Below are 16,688 nucleotides of genomic sequence, written 5' to 3' on the forward strand. Positions count from 1 at the left end.
CCAGGGCATTGAAAATGGGTCGTGGATGGTTATTCCAGCATGACAGTGACCCAAAACACACGCCCAGGCAACAAAGGAGTGGCTCAAGAAGAAGCACATTAAGGTCCTGGAGTGGCCTAGCCAGTCTCCAGACCTTAATCCCGTAGAAAATCTGTGGAGGGAGCTGAAGGTTCGAGTTGCCAAACGTCAGCCTCGAAACCTTAATGACTTGGAGAAGATCTGCAAAGAGGAGTGGGACAAAATCCCTCCTGAGATGTGTGCAAACCTGATGGCCAACTACAAGAAACATCTGACCTCTGTGATTGCGAGCAAGGGTTTTGCCACCAAGTACTAAGTCATGTTTTGCAGAGGGGTCAAATACTTATTTCCCTCATTAAAATGCAAATCATTTTATAACATTTTTGACATGCGTTTTTCTGGATTTTTTTGTTGTTATTCTGTCTCTCACTGTTCAAATAAACCTACCATTAAAATTATAGGCTGATCATTTCTTTGTCATTGGGCTGTTTGCAAAATCAGCAGGGGATCAAATACTTTTTTCCCTCACTGTAATTGCTACCCAGAAATTATATTGATTTAACAATGGCTGCATTGGGCCTGTAAAGGACCCCCACAGAGGAAGTTGCCGCCACTATTTTGAAGTAATTTCCTGTCCTATAGAGGAAACACACGTTTAGGTTTCACCTACAAAGAATGACGAAGGTTACTTATACATACTCACGAATTGGGTATGGGAATTTCCACTTGGAGTTGATAAACATAAACAAATAGGGCACTGTCAGCTGTGAGTATAGCTACTGTAGCTAGTAGGGCTGGGAATTGCCAGGGACCTCACGATACGATATTATCACGATACTTAGGTGCAGATTTTGTTGTGCTACAGCCTGAATTAAAAATTTATAAAATGTTGTTTTTGTGTCACGGATCTACACACAATACCCCATAATGTCAAAGTGGAATTATGTTTTTAGAAATGTTTACTAAATAATAAAAAATGAAAAGTAGAAATGTCTTGAGTCACTAAATATTCAATCCCTTTGTTATGGCACACCTAAATAAGTTCAGGAGTAAAAATGTGCTTAACAAGTCAGATAATAAGTTGCATGGACTCACTCTGTGTGCACTAATGGTGTTTGACATGCTTTTTGAATCTCTGTACTCCATCTCTGTACTCCACACATACAATTATCTGTAAGGTCCCTCAGTCAAGCAGTGAATTTCAAGCACAGATTCAACGACAAAGAACAGGGAGGTTTTCCATTGCCTCGCAAAGTAGGGCACCTATTGGTAGATGGGTAAACATTTGAATATTCCTTTGAGCATGGTGAAGTCACTACAAAGATACAGGCGTCCTTCATAACTCAGTTGACAGAGAGGAAAGAAACCGCTCAGGGATTTTAACATGAGGCCAATGGTGATTTTAAACCAGTTAGAGTTAAATGGCTGTGATGGGAGAAACCTGAGGATGGATCAAAAACATTGTAGTTACTCTACAATGCTAACCTAAATGACAGAGTGAAAAGAAGGAAGCCTGTACATAATACAAATATTCCAAAACATACATCCTGTTTGAAATAAAGCACTGAAGTAATACTGCAAAAAATGTGGCAAAGAAATGAATACAAAGCATTTTGTTTGGGGCAAATCCAACGCATCGTTGAGTACCAGTCTTCATGGTGGTGGCTGCATCATGTTATGGGTATGCTTGTCATCGGCAAGGACTAGGGAGTTTTTTAGGATAAAAAGAAAAGGAACAGAGCTAAGCACAGGCAAAGTCCTAGAGGAAAACCTGGTTCAGTCTGCTTTCCAACAGACACTGGGATACAAATCCACATTTCAGCAGGACCATAACCTAAAACTCAAGGCCAAATAAACACTGGAGTTACTTACCAAGATGACATTAAATGTTCCTGAGTGTCCTAGTTACAGTTTTGATTTAATTCGGCTTGAAAATCTATGTCAAGACATGAAAATGGCTGTGAAGCAGTGATCTGTGGTGGAAAAAGTACCCAATTGTCATACTTGAGTAAAAGTCAAGATACCTTAATCGAAAATTACTAAAGTAAAAGTTAGTCACCCAGTAAAATACTCCTTATATAAAAGTATTTGGTTTTAAATATACTTAAGTATCAAAAGTAAAGGGTGCACTATTTTCTTGTTTTTTAAAAAATTCCAGATAGCCAGGGGCACACTCCAACACTCGACATAATTTACAACAAAACATTTGTGTTTAGTGAGTCCGCCAGATCAGAGGCAATAGGGATGATCAAGGATGTTCTCTTGATAAGTGAGTGAATTGGACCATTTTCCTCTCCTGCTAAGTATTCAAAATGTAACGAGTACTTTTGGACGTCAGGGAAAATGTAATGAGTAAAAAGTACAGTATTTTCTTTAGGAATGTAGCGAAGTAAAAGTAGTCAAACATATAAATAGTAAAGTACAGATACCCCCCAAAAAATGACTTAAATGGTACTTTAAAGTATTTTTTACTTAAATACTTTAAACCATTGGTAATGATCAACAGCCAACTTGACAGAGCTTGAAGAAGTTTAAAAAGAATAATGGGCAAATATTTTACAATCCAGGTTTGCAAAGCTCTTAGAAACTTAACCAGAAGGACTCACATCTGTAATTACTGCCAAAGGTGATTCTAACCTGTATTGACTCAGGGGGTTGAGTACTTTAAATGAAAATGTATTTCTTTTATTTTCCATTTTCCAGAATTCTTCTTCCACTTTGACATTACAGAGTGCTTGGTGTAGATCGTTGAGAAAAAATGGCAATTAAATCGATTTGAATCCCACTTTGTAACACAACAAAATGTGGAAAAAATCAAGAGGTGTGAATACTTTCGTAAGGCACTGTATTGCAATTCTCCCGATTCTATATGTATTGCGATTCGATACTGTGATTTTATTGCGATTCAATGTTCCAAAATTATTGCTCATCCCTTATGTCTGCTGCAGAGGGACAAGAGAGATCCATGAATAAATGAGTTTTGATCAGTCATGGAAATAAAAGTGCTGAAAACAAATTGGCCCCGTATTTTAAAAGAAGTTAGTGAACAAGCTATGAAGGAAATATACTGGAGCTTTGGTGCAGGTACAGCTAACTAGTGCAAAAATAATATTGAGATATTGTCAAAACGATACGATATATCGTAAAAAATAATATCCTGATATGTAACTATCCATTTTTTTACACCATCACTACTAGCTACCAGTGGTGTAAAGTACTTAAGTAAAAATACTTGAAAGTACTACTTAGTCGTTTTTTGGGGTATATGTACTTTACTTTACGATTTATATTTTTGCCAACTTTTACTTCATTCCTAAAGAAAATGATGTACTTCTTACTCAATACATTTTTCCTGACACCCAAAAGTACTCGTTACATTTTGAATGCTTGAATGCAGGACAGGAAAATGGTCTAATTCATGCACTTATCAAGAGAACATCCCTGGTCATCCCTACTGCCTCTGATCTAGCGGACTCACTAAACACACATGCTTAGTTTGTAAATTATGTCTGAGTGTTAGGAGCGTTCCCCTTGTCTATATATATATAGACATCTATCCACACTGTGGTTCCTCCTTTAAAAGTTGCAAGCTTACACCGTGGGACTTAGAGGTACCCAGCTTCATTGCTCCAGACCACCACAAGGGGGAGTTAGAGCACTCATTATGCATTTAGGTCCCAAGGTTTTTATATGAACAATCATATCGAGTGGTTCCAATGATGAATTTGACGGGAGCCACCCGTCCCTGTGTGAAGATGGCTGACAAAATATTACGGTGGAACCAAATGTAAGTAGTTATGTCATAACGAGTCAAGCAAAACATTTACAATTGAGAGGAATATGTTAGTGAATGTAGAGACAAACGTTTGTGCATATTTTTTTGTCAAAGTTAATTTTAAGAAAATCGCTATTTAGCAAGTTAGCTGACTAGCTAACATTAACCAGCTAGTTAGCTAGTGTTATGCCAGGAGAATGAATTCATAATTCGTGTTGTTCAATGTTTTAGGGACTCCTGAGAAAACCAGGCTGTCATCCTGTGAAACAGTGGATGTAAAGAATCTAGCTAGCTAAAGCATTTACTGCAAATTGAATGTACAATTGTGTAAGCTTGCCTTGCTTATACTTGCCATGCAATACAGCTAAAGTAACATAGCTAGCAAACTATTTATTTGCTTATTGTGTAGTGGAGGATAAAAATAACTGTATGCCTATGGATGTGTAGCTAACTACAGTATGTAGCCGATCTCTGTATTGACCCTAAAACGTTAGGTTCTGAACTAATATTCATACCAATCTATGAACCTCAGCTATCATAGTTGTTGTATCAACATCAAGTCTGAATGGCATTAATGAAGCCTATGGATAGAGTAGTAATAATAACTTTATTGTGCCAAGGATGCAAGTCCTATATACACATGTACTGTAGTTATTACCACGCATGAGATCCCCACATTGTAGCCTGTACATTGAATATATTCACTGATCATGTACTCTTCCTTGGCAAATAAAGGTGTGGTTCTGGTATGAATCTCTGAGACATTCTTTTTCAGTCATATCAAACTCCATTATTTGAATGATGCTGTGTCTGCATGTATGTATTACAATTATACACTTCAACAGTGTTTATCACTCCTGCTCCTGGGACATCAATGATTACACATTGTAACTATGCAATAAACTAGAAACATGATTGATTTGTAATTCATATATATAGAAGAAACTATGCATATCTAACTCCCTTCATCTGCATTAATCTGAGGACACAGGATAGTATTTTAATGAGATACTTAATTTCAACCAGTGGAGAATGTAAAATGCTTTATTGAAATAAGTTAATTATCCAGGTGTTATAAATACATAAAACATGCATTATAATTATGATAATTGTAATATTATATTATAAATACAAGTTCAATCTGTACTTCAATGCACATATAGTGTGCATTATAAAACGAGGAAGAAAGACGAGGTGGGGAGATAGGTGTAGAAGACAGAAAGGGAAAAAGGTAAGAACAGCGGCAGACAGCATATGATTCATGAATTACAGTGCTACCCTAATATTCTCTCAGTTCATCACAATTGCGGTGTCTCCTAACCATCCTTGGGCCCCCAGTTGGCGATGACGTGACTGGCTTCCTCTCTCACATCAAAACATACCTGCAGACGAGAGACAGATGGATAGAGAGCGAGCATGATTAAGCAAAACTGACATTGGATCATTAATTCTGGGACTACTACATCTCTGTTTGTATTTCAATGTAAAGCATCTCTTTAATAATACTTCCTGTTGACACAAAAACATGGTGCCTTCTTGTTTGCTTAGTATTAGACATTTTAAATGATTCATACTTTTGATACTTAAGTATATTTGAGCAATTACATTTAATTTTGATACTTAAGTATATTTAAACCCAAATACTTTTGACTTTTACTCAAGTAGTATTTTACTCAGTGACTTTCACTTTTACTAATGTCATTTTCTATTAAGGTATCTTTGCTTTTACTCAAGTACTTTTTACACCACTGTGTAATGGACATGGTGCAACCTTTGGTAGGTAGGCTTGCTAGCAGGTTTTGGTTGTGGTACAGCAAAGCCAAATCAGCCCATACTCATGGTCCTCACAGGGGAAATGAAATGATTGGCTACAATAACTTTGCTCATGATCATGCAGGTGCAAATTATATGTAACTATAAGTTCCTTGTATTTTCATTCGCGGGTGCCTTTTCATTATCTGGATAGACACTTGTGGTTTCTAGTTAACGTTACACCAATCAAAGCAGTGGAGTATACAGTGCATTCGGAAAGTATTCAGACCCCTTTACTTTTTCCACATTTTGTTATGTTAAAGCTTTATTCTGAACTGGATTAAATAGTTTTTTCCCCTCATCAATCTACATACAAAACCCCATAATGACTAAGCAAAAACAGATTTTAAAATGAATGGAAATATCACATTTACATAAGAATTCAGACCCTTTAAGCAGTACTTTGTTGAAACACCTTTGGCAGCAATTACAGTCTTGAGTCTTCTTGGGTATGACGCTTCAAGCTTGGCACATCTGTATTTAGGGAGTTTCTCCCATTCTTCTCTGCAGATCCTCTCAAGCTCTCCCAGTTTGGATGAGGAGCGTTGCTGCACAGCTATTTTCAGGTCTCTCCAGACATGTTAGATCGGGTTCAAGTCTGGGCTCTGGCTGGGCCACTCAAGGACATTCAGAGACTTGTCCTGAAGCCCCTCCTGCATTGTCTTGACTGTGTGCTTAGGGTTGTTTTCCTGTTGGGAGGTGAACCTTCACCCCAGTCTGAGGTCCTGAGTGCTCTGGAGCAGGTTTTCATCAAGGATCTCTCTGGACTTTTTCCCGTTCATCTTTCCCTCGATTCTGACTAGTCTCCCAGTCCCTGCCGCTGAAAAACATCCCCACATAATGATGCTGACACCACAATGCTTCACCGTAGGGATGGTGCCAGGTTTCCTCCAAACGTGATGCTTGGCATTCAGGCCAAGGAGTTCAAACTTGGTTTCATTAAGAGAGTCCTTTAGGTGCCTTTTGGCAAACTCCAAGCAGGCTGTCATGTGTGCCTTTTACTGAAGAGTGGCTTCCATCTGGCCACTCTACCAGAAAGGCCTGATTGGTGGAGTGCAACCGAGATGGTTATCCTTCTGGAAAGTTCTCCCAACTCCACAGAGGAATTCTGGAGCTTTGTCAAAGTGACCATTGGGTTCTTGGTCACCTCCCTGACCAAGGCCCTTCTCCCCCAATTGCTCAGTTTGCCCGGGCTACCAGCTCTAGGAAGAGTCTTGGTGGGTCCATACTTCTTCCATTTAAGAATGATGAAGGCCACTGTGTTCTTGGTGACCTTCAATGCTGCAGAAATGTCTTGGTACCCTTCCACAGATCTGTGCCTCGACACAATCCTGTCTCCGAGCTCTACAGACAATTCCTTCGACCTCATGGCATGGTCTTTGCTCTGACATGCACTGTCAACTGTGGGACCTAATATAGACAGGTGTGTGCCTTTCCAAATCATGTCCAATCAATTTGAAGAAACATCTCAAGGATGATCAATGGAAACAGGATGCACCTGAGCACAATTTCGAGTCTCATAGCAAAGGGGCTGAATACTAATGTAAATAAGGTATTTATTTTTATTTTCTTTCCGAAAAATTCTAAAAACCTTTTTTCACTTTGTCATTATGGGGTACTGTGTGTAGATTTGCTGAGGATGTTTTTAAAAAATCCATTTTAGAATAAGACTAACGGGTCTGAATACAAAGGCAATGTATGAGCCTGAAAACAGGAGATTACTCACCACATAGCAGGATCTGAGTACAATTTGATTATTTTTAAGACAATTTAACTTATTTTTATTGAACCTTTATTTAACTAGGCAAGTCAGGTTAAGAACACATTCTTATGACGGCCAAACCTGGACGACGCTGGGCCAATTGTGAGCCGCCCTATGGGACTCCCAATCACGGTCGGATATGATGCAGCTTGGATGCGAACCAGGTACTGCAGTGACGCCTCTTGTACTGGGATGCAGTGTCTTAGACCACTGCGCCACTCGGGAGCTCAATCTAAATGGACATATGAAAGAAGTACAGGAATCAAGGGTGAGTGAGCAATAAGATGCAAAGTGAGACAATTAAGATATTCAGAATGTTGTTGACATTGTCGAATATGAACACCAGTATTTTGTTGGAGTAGCTATTTAACACATTTTGAAATGTATAGCTTTCTTTTGTTTCAAAGAGAAGGAGAGTAAGAAAATCAGTTTTTACAGGTATTTTGTAAATGATCTCAGGGTGATATTTGCTTGTTTGGGCTTGAATTTGCAAATATTCAGATATGCCTCGGGGTATTCTTGATACTGAGCTGGTATTTACATACTGATACCCATGGACTCCGGTACTTTTAGTGAGAGGGTACAGTAAACTCAGAGAAGTGTCACAATTCCTAAGTATAGATCATCTATTGGTTAGACAATACAACTGTCACTGTGTTTGTCATAAGATATATTGATTGTGACAATGCTCTGTGTGGGATAGTCAAGACAAAGTTTGCCGTTTTCTAAGACATCAAGGGAGATCTGCATGTTTGACAGGTGATTTTAGCAAACAGCTGACAAAGTGCTGTGTGTATTCTGTTTTATGTCTGTAACATTAGATCATTGCAGTGTTTGTGTGCAGCACTCTAAATGCCAGTGGATTTTTATCAGCTCATAATAATGTTCCTAAATATCAGATTGTGTCCTATTTGCCAAGAAATAACAGTAACAGAATGTGGTGTAGTAGTTTGAACCGTTGTCAGGGTTTGAGACTGAACTAGATTCCTGCTTGAATTGATAGACAAAGAGAGGTCACCTGAGCGGTCAGAATAAGCGGGGGCCAGGTGAAGGTCCCACTAGACAATGCTAACCTACTGACACGCTCCTGTCACTGATGTTTCTCTCCACCATTTTGGGAATGGCACATTAGTGTCTTGTGGTGGAATGGAATTGGCTGAGTTGTTAGAAACGTTAAAGTAGGATTTGGTAAAACAGTTGATATGATAGGCGTGTATTTGAAATGTTATATTGTGTTTTATGTCAGTTCTTAGTGCTGTTATGTTGTCTGATTTTATTTGTATTGTGTGAATGGTGTCAATGTATTAAGGATCTATAGATTGTCCGTGTATTGTGCTTGTGTATGAGTTCATGTTTTGCTCACTCTCCACGCTAGATGTTTTAGCGTTATCAGTATATTAAGGAGCGTTTGCCTCTTCGCTTAGTATTTCATATGGTGTGTCATGTAATTTTGATAGAGCTGTATACAGTTGCTATCTGTCAGTTGGTGTGTTAATTTGGGTTTGTTCTTGATGTCGTGGTTATGTTCTCTCAGTATTAAAACTACAATCCTTAGTTGCTACATCCATTTTTGACTTATAAATTAATTATATATATATAAGTCAAAAATGGATGTAGCAACTAAGGATTGTATATATATATATATACCCACTGATATCTTATAAATGCCTCATGAGCTTAGTTCAACTGTCGTACCCCATCAGAACCCAAAATACAAGCTTTTTTTACTACAATGTTTTTGAACAATGTAAATGTGAACAAACACTGTATAGCCTCAAAACATGGTTAAAACTATCATTTTGATATCATGGATGGTCAGTCCTTGCATCCATATGTCTATTAAATTGAAAGTGGTTACATTTCTCCAGGCCCCTGCCTCCGCTTTTTACCAAAACAAAGGCAGGGTGACTGCTTTGTTATTGTTTCATTTAAGGATTCTAGCTTTAAGTGTGCTCTGTATCACCTCCTAGGATTTAGTAGCGCTGGTGTGTCAGGGAATTGTATTGTGCGTATTCTCAGTCTGTTTAATATTGTGTGTATGCGATTGGGACACCCAGTCATAGCCTCCCTAGGCTTTGGGGCGTTCTGTTGGGGGGGCTTTCCTCTCTAGGGCTGGAGTCTGGAGGGAAAATAGCCTTGACAGGTGCAGCAGCCAGGCAGTCTAGTAGAGATTAGCTAGCTACTCTACTACTCATACTTTCAAATTAGACCCTTACTCATTAGAACTGACATGCTTTGCCAGATGGACCTTAGGCAGTACATTCCAGTGATGTCTCCTATATGTCAATTGCGCCCAAGTATCAGCCACACATCAGGAGTAAAGTGGGTGATTGCATCAGGGATATTTTGGACACTGGATCATCTTTCTTGATAAGAATCTCAGTTGGGATTTTCTATCTTCTCTAGGGGGCACACCAAAGAGGACCACCTCTCTTTGGAATAAACTCAAACCTTTGCTGAACTATCCAGCAAATCCTTTTGATAGGCTCCCTGGTTTGTTAGAGATTGGGTAGCAGACTTGCAATCCTAGAAAAGGGTTCAGAACATCCTCCGCTTATATTGTGTATTGCATGCTGATTTGTTTGATTTGAAACTTTGTCCAATATTGAGTGAAAGAGAGCGTCCTGTCTCTACGTATTTTACTGGTATGTGACTCACTGACACCGCCCCTGGTTGGAGGGGAATAAAGCAGCTCAAGAGTTAACACACACAGGAGAAGATAAACATGGAGATGTACATGGGGATGGTTTTGTAGTCACGCATCCTATGGTCATAAACTCAGCAAGAAAAGAAATGTCCCTTTTTCAGGACCCTGTCGTTCAAAGATAATTCGTAAAAATCAAAATAACTTCACAGATCTTCATTGTAAAGGTTTTAAACACTGTTTCCCATGCTTGTTCAATGAACCATAAACAATTAATGAACATGCACCTGTGGAACGGTCATTAAGACACAAACAGTTTACAACGGTAGGCAATTAAGGTCACAGTTTTGAAAACTTAGGACACTAAAGAGGCCTTTCTACTGACTCTGAAAAACACCAAAAGAAAGATGCCCAGGGTCCCTGCTCATCTGCGTGAATGTGCCTTAGGCATGCTGCAAGGAGGCATGAGGACTGCAGATGTGGCCAGGGCAATAAATTGCAATGTCTGTACTGTGAGATGCCTAAGACAGCGCTACAGGGAGACAGGATGGACAGCTGATCGTCCTCGCAGTAAGGCAGGTCCTCACCAGACATCACCGGCAACAACGTCACCTATGGGCACAAACCCACCATCGCTGGACCAGACAGGACTGGCAAAAAGTGCTCTTCACTGATGAGTCGCGGTTTTGTCTCACCAGGGGTGATGGTCGGATTCACGTTTATCGTCGAAGGAATGAGCGTTACACCGAGGCCTGTACTCTGGAGCGGTATCGATTTGGAGGTGGAGGGTCCGTCATGGTCTCGGGCGGTGTGTCACAGCATCATCGGACTGATCTTGTTGTCATTGCAGGCAATCTCAACGCTGTGTCTTACAGGGAAGACATCCTCCTCCCTCGTCGTACCCTTCCTGCAGGCTCCATCCTGACATGACCCTCCAGCATGACAATGCCACCAGCCATACTGCTCATTCTGTGCGTGATTTCCTGCAAGACAGGAATGTCAGTGTTCTGCCATGGCCAGTGAAGAGCCCAGATCTCAATCCCATTGAGCACGTCTGGGACCTGTTGGATCGGAGGGTGAGGGCTAGGGCCATTCCCCCCAGAAATGTCCAGGAACTTGCAGGTGCCTTGGTGGAAGAGTGGGGTAACATCTCACAGCAAGAACTGGCAAATCTGATGCAGTCCACGAGGAGGAGATGCACTGCAGTACTTAATGCAGCTGGTGGCCACACCAGATACTGACTGTTACTTTTGATTTTGACCCCCCTCCCTTTGTTCAGGGACACATTATTCCATTTCTGTTAGTCACATGTCTGTGGAACTTGTTCAGTTTGTCTGAGTTGTTGAATCTTGTCATGTTCATACAAATATTTACACATGTTAAGTTTGCTGAAAATAAAAGCAGTTGACAGTGAGAGGACGTTTATTTTTTTTCTGAGTTTATGTCTACCCACACTCACAGACTGGAATAACACCGTTCAGGTAATATTTACTCCCTTGGAGAGTGTGGGGTCAAGTTGGCTAGCCAATCAGGGCCTGGAGAGACTGCATAGCTAGAGCGTGCACAGTGTTGAGACACATGGTTATTGTCCAATTTGGCTGAAGCCATGAGCTGAAGGAGATGTCGATCTCTCACCTGAGGGGGAGAAAGGGTAAGGATGGGTGAGAGTCAGACCGCACAGCTCCAGCCAGACATAAACAATAACACACACGCTAGAAATTAGTCCCACAGCGCTCTCGGCAGGGGGATTCTGTAACACTGAGTATTTATATTTGACTGCATAGTCTCAACTTCATTTATTTTTTTCTGTGTATGCAGAACATTCATTCATGCTGGATCGTTTAGGCCCATAGCTGTCTGAAGGCTTTGTAGCTGACTTATACATATGTCTGGTGACCTCTGCTAAGAGATCGCATAGACACTCTTGTCTACATGTCTATCTGATATATTTTACACTGCATCATTGCCGCATCCTCCCAAAATAGATCTACAGTACAGAGACATGGTGGCTGGTCGGCTTTTTAGTACAGAAGGTATGAGAGGATACCAGTTAGTACAGTAATAAAGGGTTAGTATTTGGCCGTTAAATCATCTCTGATTTAACAAGTGTCTTTATAGAGTTGCCAATCTAGCAGATCAAGGACTCCATAGATGTCATACTGGAAAGCCTGAAAGACAACTTCATGTAAATTCACACTTGAACATCTTTAACTGAATGTTGTAGTAGAGAATACAAAACTAGAAATACTTTTGCTATATCAAATCTGTAAACTTTTGGGGGTATTTACAGAAAATCGTTAAGTTAGTGGAGGTGGTTTTAAACTAGTAACAGTCAGGAACAGTAGTGTATATTTTTCATCTTCAGAACATTATTCCTTTAGATTTTACATCAATCACTATTGGCATATAGCAAGTGGTAACTAAGGGCTCATTTGGCATGGTAAGGTGGTGTGGTGGTGGCTTGTTTTAGGGTGTAAGAGAGCTCACCAGAACTTCTTCCCCTGACCTTATTGTAGGTCAAGACACTCACCACATACACTAATGAGTTATGACTGGAAGAGAGTTGCCAATACAGAAAAGTTGTTCGTTTTTTTTTCTCATTTTGTCAACTCAACTTGATCTTCATTTAACTTACACTGAGTGTACCAAACATTAGGAACACCTGCTATTTTTCCCTGACAGACTGACCAGGTGGAAGCTATGATCCCTTATTGATGTCACCTGTTAAATCCACTTGAATCACTGTAGATGATTTTTAGGCGACAGGTTAAAGAAGGATTTTTAAGCCTTGAGACAATTGAGACATGGATTTTGTATGTGTGCCATTCAGAGGGTGAATGGGCAAGACCAAAGTTTTAAGTGCCTTTGAATGGGGTATGGAATTAGGTGCCAGGCGCACCAGTTTGAGTGTGTCAAGAACTGCAACGCTGCTGGGTTTTTCACGCTCAACAGTTTCCCGTGTGTATCGGGAATGGTCCACCACCCTAGGACATCCAGCCAACTTGACACAACTCCGGGAAGCATTGAAGTCGAAAGGGGGTGTGACTCTGTGTTCCTACTGTTTTGTACACTCGGTGTATATTTTGAAGTTGGAAGCAGTTAATGTTATACAGTGGTTATACACAATGGGCTGAATACCTAATGTGCTGACACTAAAAGGAGCATATGTATTGTGTGGCTTTCCAGGTGGTTTTGTGAGGGGAAGGAGCTGGATAACTGCCCTGACTTTCAGATCCTCAACAACGGCGAGTTGCACTCTCTGATCATTGCCGAGGCATTCGAGGAAGACACAGGGCGGTACTCTTGCTTTGCATCCAACTTCTACGGCACAGACTCTACGTCTGCCGAAATCTACGTCGAAGGTGACCATTGAGTTTCGACCTTCAAGTCAAGTGACCGATCTAGAGTGCATCGTCACATAAATTCTTACTATACAACCTAAAAAGTATTACTGCTGATTAATTAGTATCTCCTCTGGTACAAATGTTTAATTTGAAGTTAAAACATTAATATAGACAATCATACTTGAGATCATCCCTGCTAGTGTGCTGCATATCACCCTCTGTTATATGTTATACAGGTGACTCCTCTACAGATTCGGAGGGGGAACAACATTTTGAACTTGCACAGTGAGTACTCTACTCTTCCTCTACTCAAAATATAATTGGAAAACATTTAATTGGGTAGTAAAAGCAAGCTCAAAGGTTTACATTCTGTAATGTAACAGGCCTCAGTGTAGCACATACAGTGCCTTCAGAAAGTATTCACGCCCCTTTACTTTTTCCAGCCTGCATTTAAAATGGATTAAATTGATATATTTTTTTTGTCACTGGCCTACACACAATACCCCATAATGTCAAAGTTGAATTATGTTTTTAGAATTTCTTACAAATTAATATAAAATGAAAAGCTGACATGTCTTGAGTCACTAAGCATTCAACCCCTTTGTTATGACAAGCTAAATCAGTTCAGGAGTAAAACTGTGCTTAACAAGTCACATAATAAGTTGCATGGACTCACTCTGTGTGCAATAATAGTGTTTAACATGATTTTTGAATGACTACCTCATCTTTGTACCCTATACATACAATTATTTGTAAGGCCACTCAGTCAAGCAATGAATTTCAAACAGATTCGACCACTAAGACCAGGGAGGTTTTCCAATGCCTCGCAAAGAAGGGCACCTATTGGTAAAAAAAAGCAAACATTGAATATCCCTTTGAGCATGGTGAAGTTATTAATTACACTTTGGAGGATGTATCAATTCACCCAGTCACTACAAAGACACAGGCATCCTTCCCAACTCAGTTGCCATAGAGGAAGGAAACCGCTCAGGGATTTCACTATTAGGCCAATGGTGACTTCAAAACAGTTACAGAGTTCAATGGCTGTGATAGCACTGAGGATGGCTCAACAACATTGTATTTACTCCACAGTACTAACCTAATTGACAGAGTGAAAAGAAGGAAGCCTGTACAAAATAAAAAATATTCCAAAACATGCCTCTTGTTTACAAGGAGGCCCTAACGTATTACTGCAAAAAACGCAATTCACTTTTTGTCCTGAATACAAAGTGTTGTGTTTGAGGCAAATCCAATACAACACATTACTGAGGACCACTCTCCATATTGTCAAGCATAGTGGTGACTGAATCATGTTATGGGTATGCTTGTAATCGTTAAGGACTGGGGAGTTTTTCAGGATAAAAAAGAAATGGCGCTAAGCACAGGCAAAATCCTAGAGGAAAACCTGGTTCAGTCTGCTTTCCAGCAGACACTGGGAGATTAATTCACCTTCCAGTAGGACAATTACAAAAGACACAAGGCCAAATCCACACTGAGGTTTCTTACCAAGGATACAGTGATTGTTCCTGAGTGGCCAAGTTACAGTTTTGACTTAAATCTACTTGAAAATCTATGGCAAGACCTGAAAATGGTTCTCTAGCAATGATCAACAACAATCCAGATGTGGACAGGTCTTAGAGACTTAACCAGAAAGACTCACAGCTGTGATTGCTGCCAAAGGTGCTTCCACAAAGTATTGACTCAGGGATGTGAATAATTATGTAAATGAGATATCTCTGTATTTCATTTTCAATACATTTCCACAAATTGTTTTAATTAAGTCATTATGGCGTATTGTGTGTAGATGGGTGAAGAAATAAACAACAATTGTATTCATTTTGAATTCAGGCTGCAACACAACAAAATGTGGAATAAGTCAAGGACTATGAATACTTTCTGAAGCCACTGTATGTAACTTTAACACTGTAAAAATCCTTTTAGCCCAGTGGGACCTGGTTAGTAACAATGTATCCTGTTTCTCTTGTAAACCTAGACTACAGAGGACCCGAGCTCAGCCGGGTGCCCCATCTTTACCTCCAGTGGTCAGTGTTGTGTCTCTGTGTGAGGACGACACAACCATCTGCACTGAAGAACAGCCACAGGAGGCCACCTCACTGCCTTCTAGCCAGGTAGTCACTGCATCTGTACCTGTCCAGGCAGCTACTAATGTCCTTCCTGCTACAGAGGTGACAACAGCACCATCCACCCAGGTGGCATTTACATTGGTCGCTGCCCAGGAGATGTCAGCACCGTTACCTGTCCAGGTAGTTTCTACTCGAGATCTACCACCTGTGGACACGGCGTCAGTACTGGCGCAGGAGGTGTCAACACTGTCACTGCCAACACCGTCACATGTCCCAGTGACATCCACACCATTACCGACACAGACAGTCTCTACCACGGCACTACCGCTGACCCAGGTGGTCTCCTCTACGCTGCCTGCCCAGGTTGCTGCCATACAGACGACTCTAGCTGAGGTAATAATCTGCTCATAAAGCTCTGGCTCCTGAATGTACTGCAAATATTTCAATGTAAATGAATGATATCTGAAATACTGCATGTGTCAAAAACGTTCCTTTCTGCTCAGTAATCTTTATTCAAGACCCACACAGTACTTGACAATAATGTGTATTTGTGTTTGGTTACTTAAAGTGGAACTGACACCAATTTAGTAACATTAAATGGTATTAAAATCTGTTCATATACGCCCTCAGGAAGAATATGAAGCATTTTTTTTTGTGTGTGTGACAAGCGAGCACACATAGATATGCTAATCTTCATGTTTTCGTACATTCATAAAATGTTTGGAAATGACAGAGTCCGGTATTTGTGACAATTGTATAGTAATATGAAAGGGAAAGTGGCCGTGCGTTTGGGCAAATAACAGACAGTGTAGTAAATAAATAAAACGAATAAAAACTTGTCAGTCTTATCCAGTCCAGGGGGCTCATTTGTAAACCGTGCGTATGTATCTATTAATTTTATTTTCATAACAATTGCAGAATAAATTCCTTATCTTTTGTGGCCGTGATGGGTTCATATTCCTGAAGTAGCCATACAACAAATTACCAGGCACATCTCTCATTTAATTGGCCTAGTATAGATAGGCTACTGTATATTTCAAGTTTTGCAATCCCATAGGTAGCGCGGTTTAGGCTATAACATACAGTCGAATTTAACAGGTGAACAGTTGACGTTTTACATTGAAGTAGGCCTATATGTATGCTATTGTAAATACTGCAATTGTTTCAGAATTCACGGACAGTCCATATTTAGGTTGGAGGAAAAGTTGATGCGAAACATTGTTGAATTCAAATGTTCTGCTGACAGGTA

General features: G+C 40.1%; 1 protein-coding gene across 2 annotated transcripts in view; it reads left to right on the forward strand.

The window, feature by feature from the left end:
- LOC106604517 (myopalladin) overlaps window positions 1-16,688 on the forward strand; it is a 48,241-nt gene that overhangs the window by 5,014 nt on the left and 26,539 nt on the right. For both annotated transcript variants that reach the window (XM_014199196.2, XM_045719093.1), the window contains exons 3-5: window positions 13,198-13,373; window positions 13,592-13,640; window positions 15,349-15,832. In XM_014199196.2, the coding sequence (XP_014054671.2) occupies window positions 13,198-13,373; window positions 13,592-13,640; window positions 15,349-15,832 (709 nt within the window). The remainder of the gene's footprint in view (window positions 1-13,197; window positions 13,374-13,591; window positions 13,641-15,348; window positions 15,833-16,688) is intronic.

The sequence above is a fragment of the Salmo salar genome, chromosome ssa01, assembly GCF_905237065.1.
Source record: "Salmo salar chromosome ssa01, Ssal_v3.1, whole genome shotgun sequence".
In the NCBI taxonomy this organism is placed as follows: domain Eukaryota; kingdom Metazoa; phylum Chordata; class Actinopteri; order Salmoniformes; family Salmonidae; genus Salmo; species Salmo salar.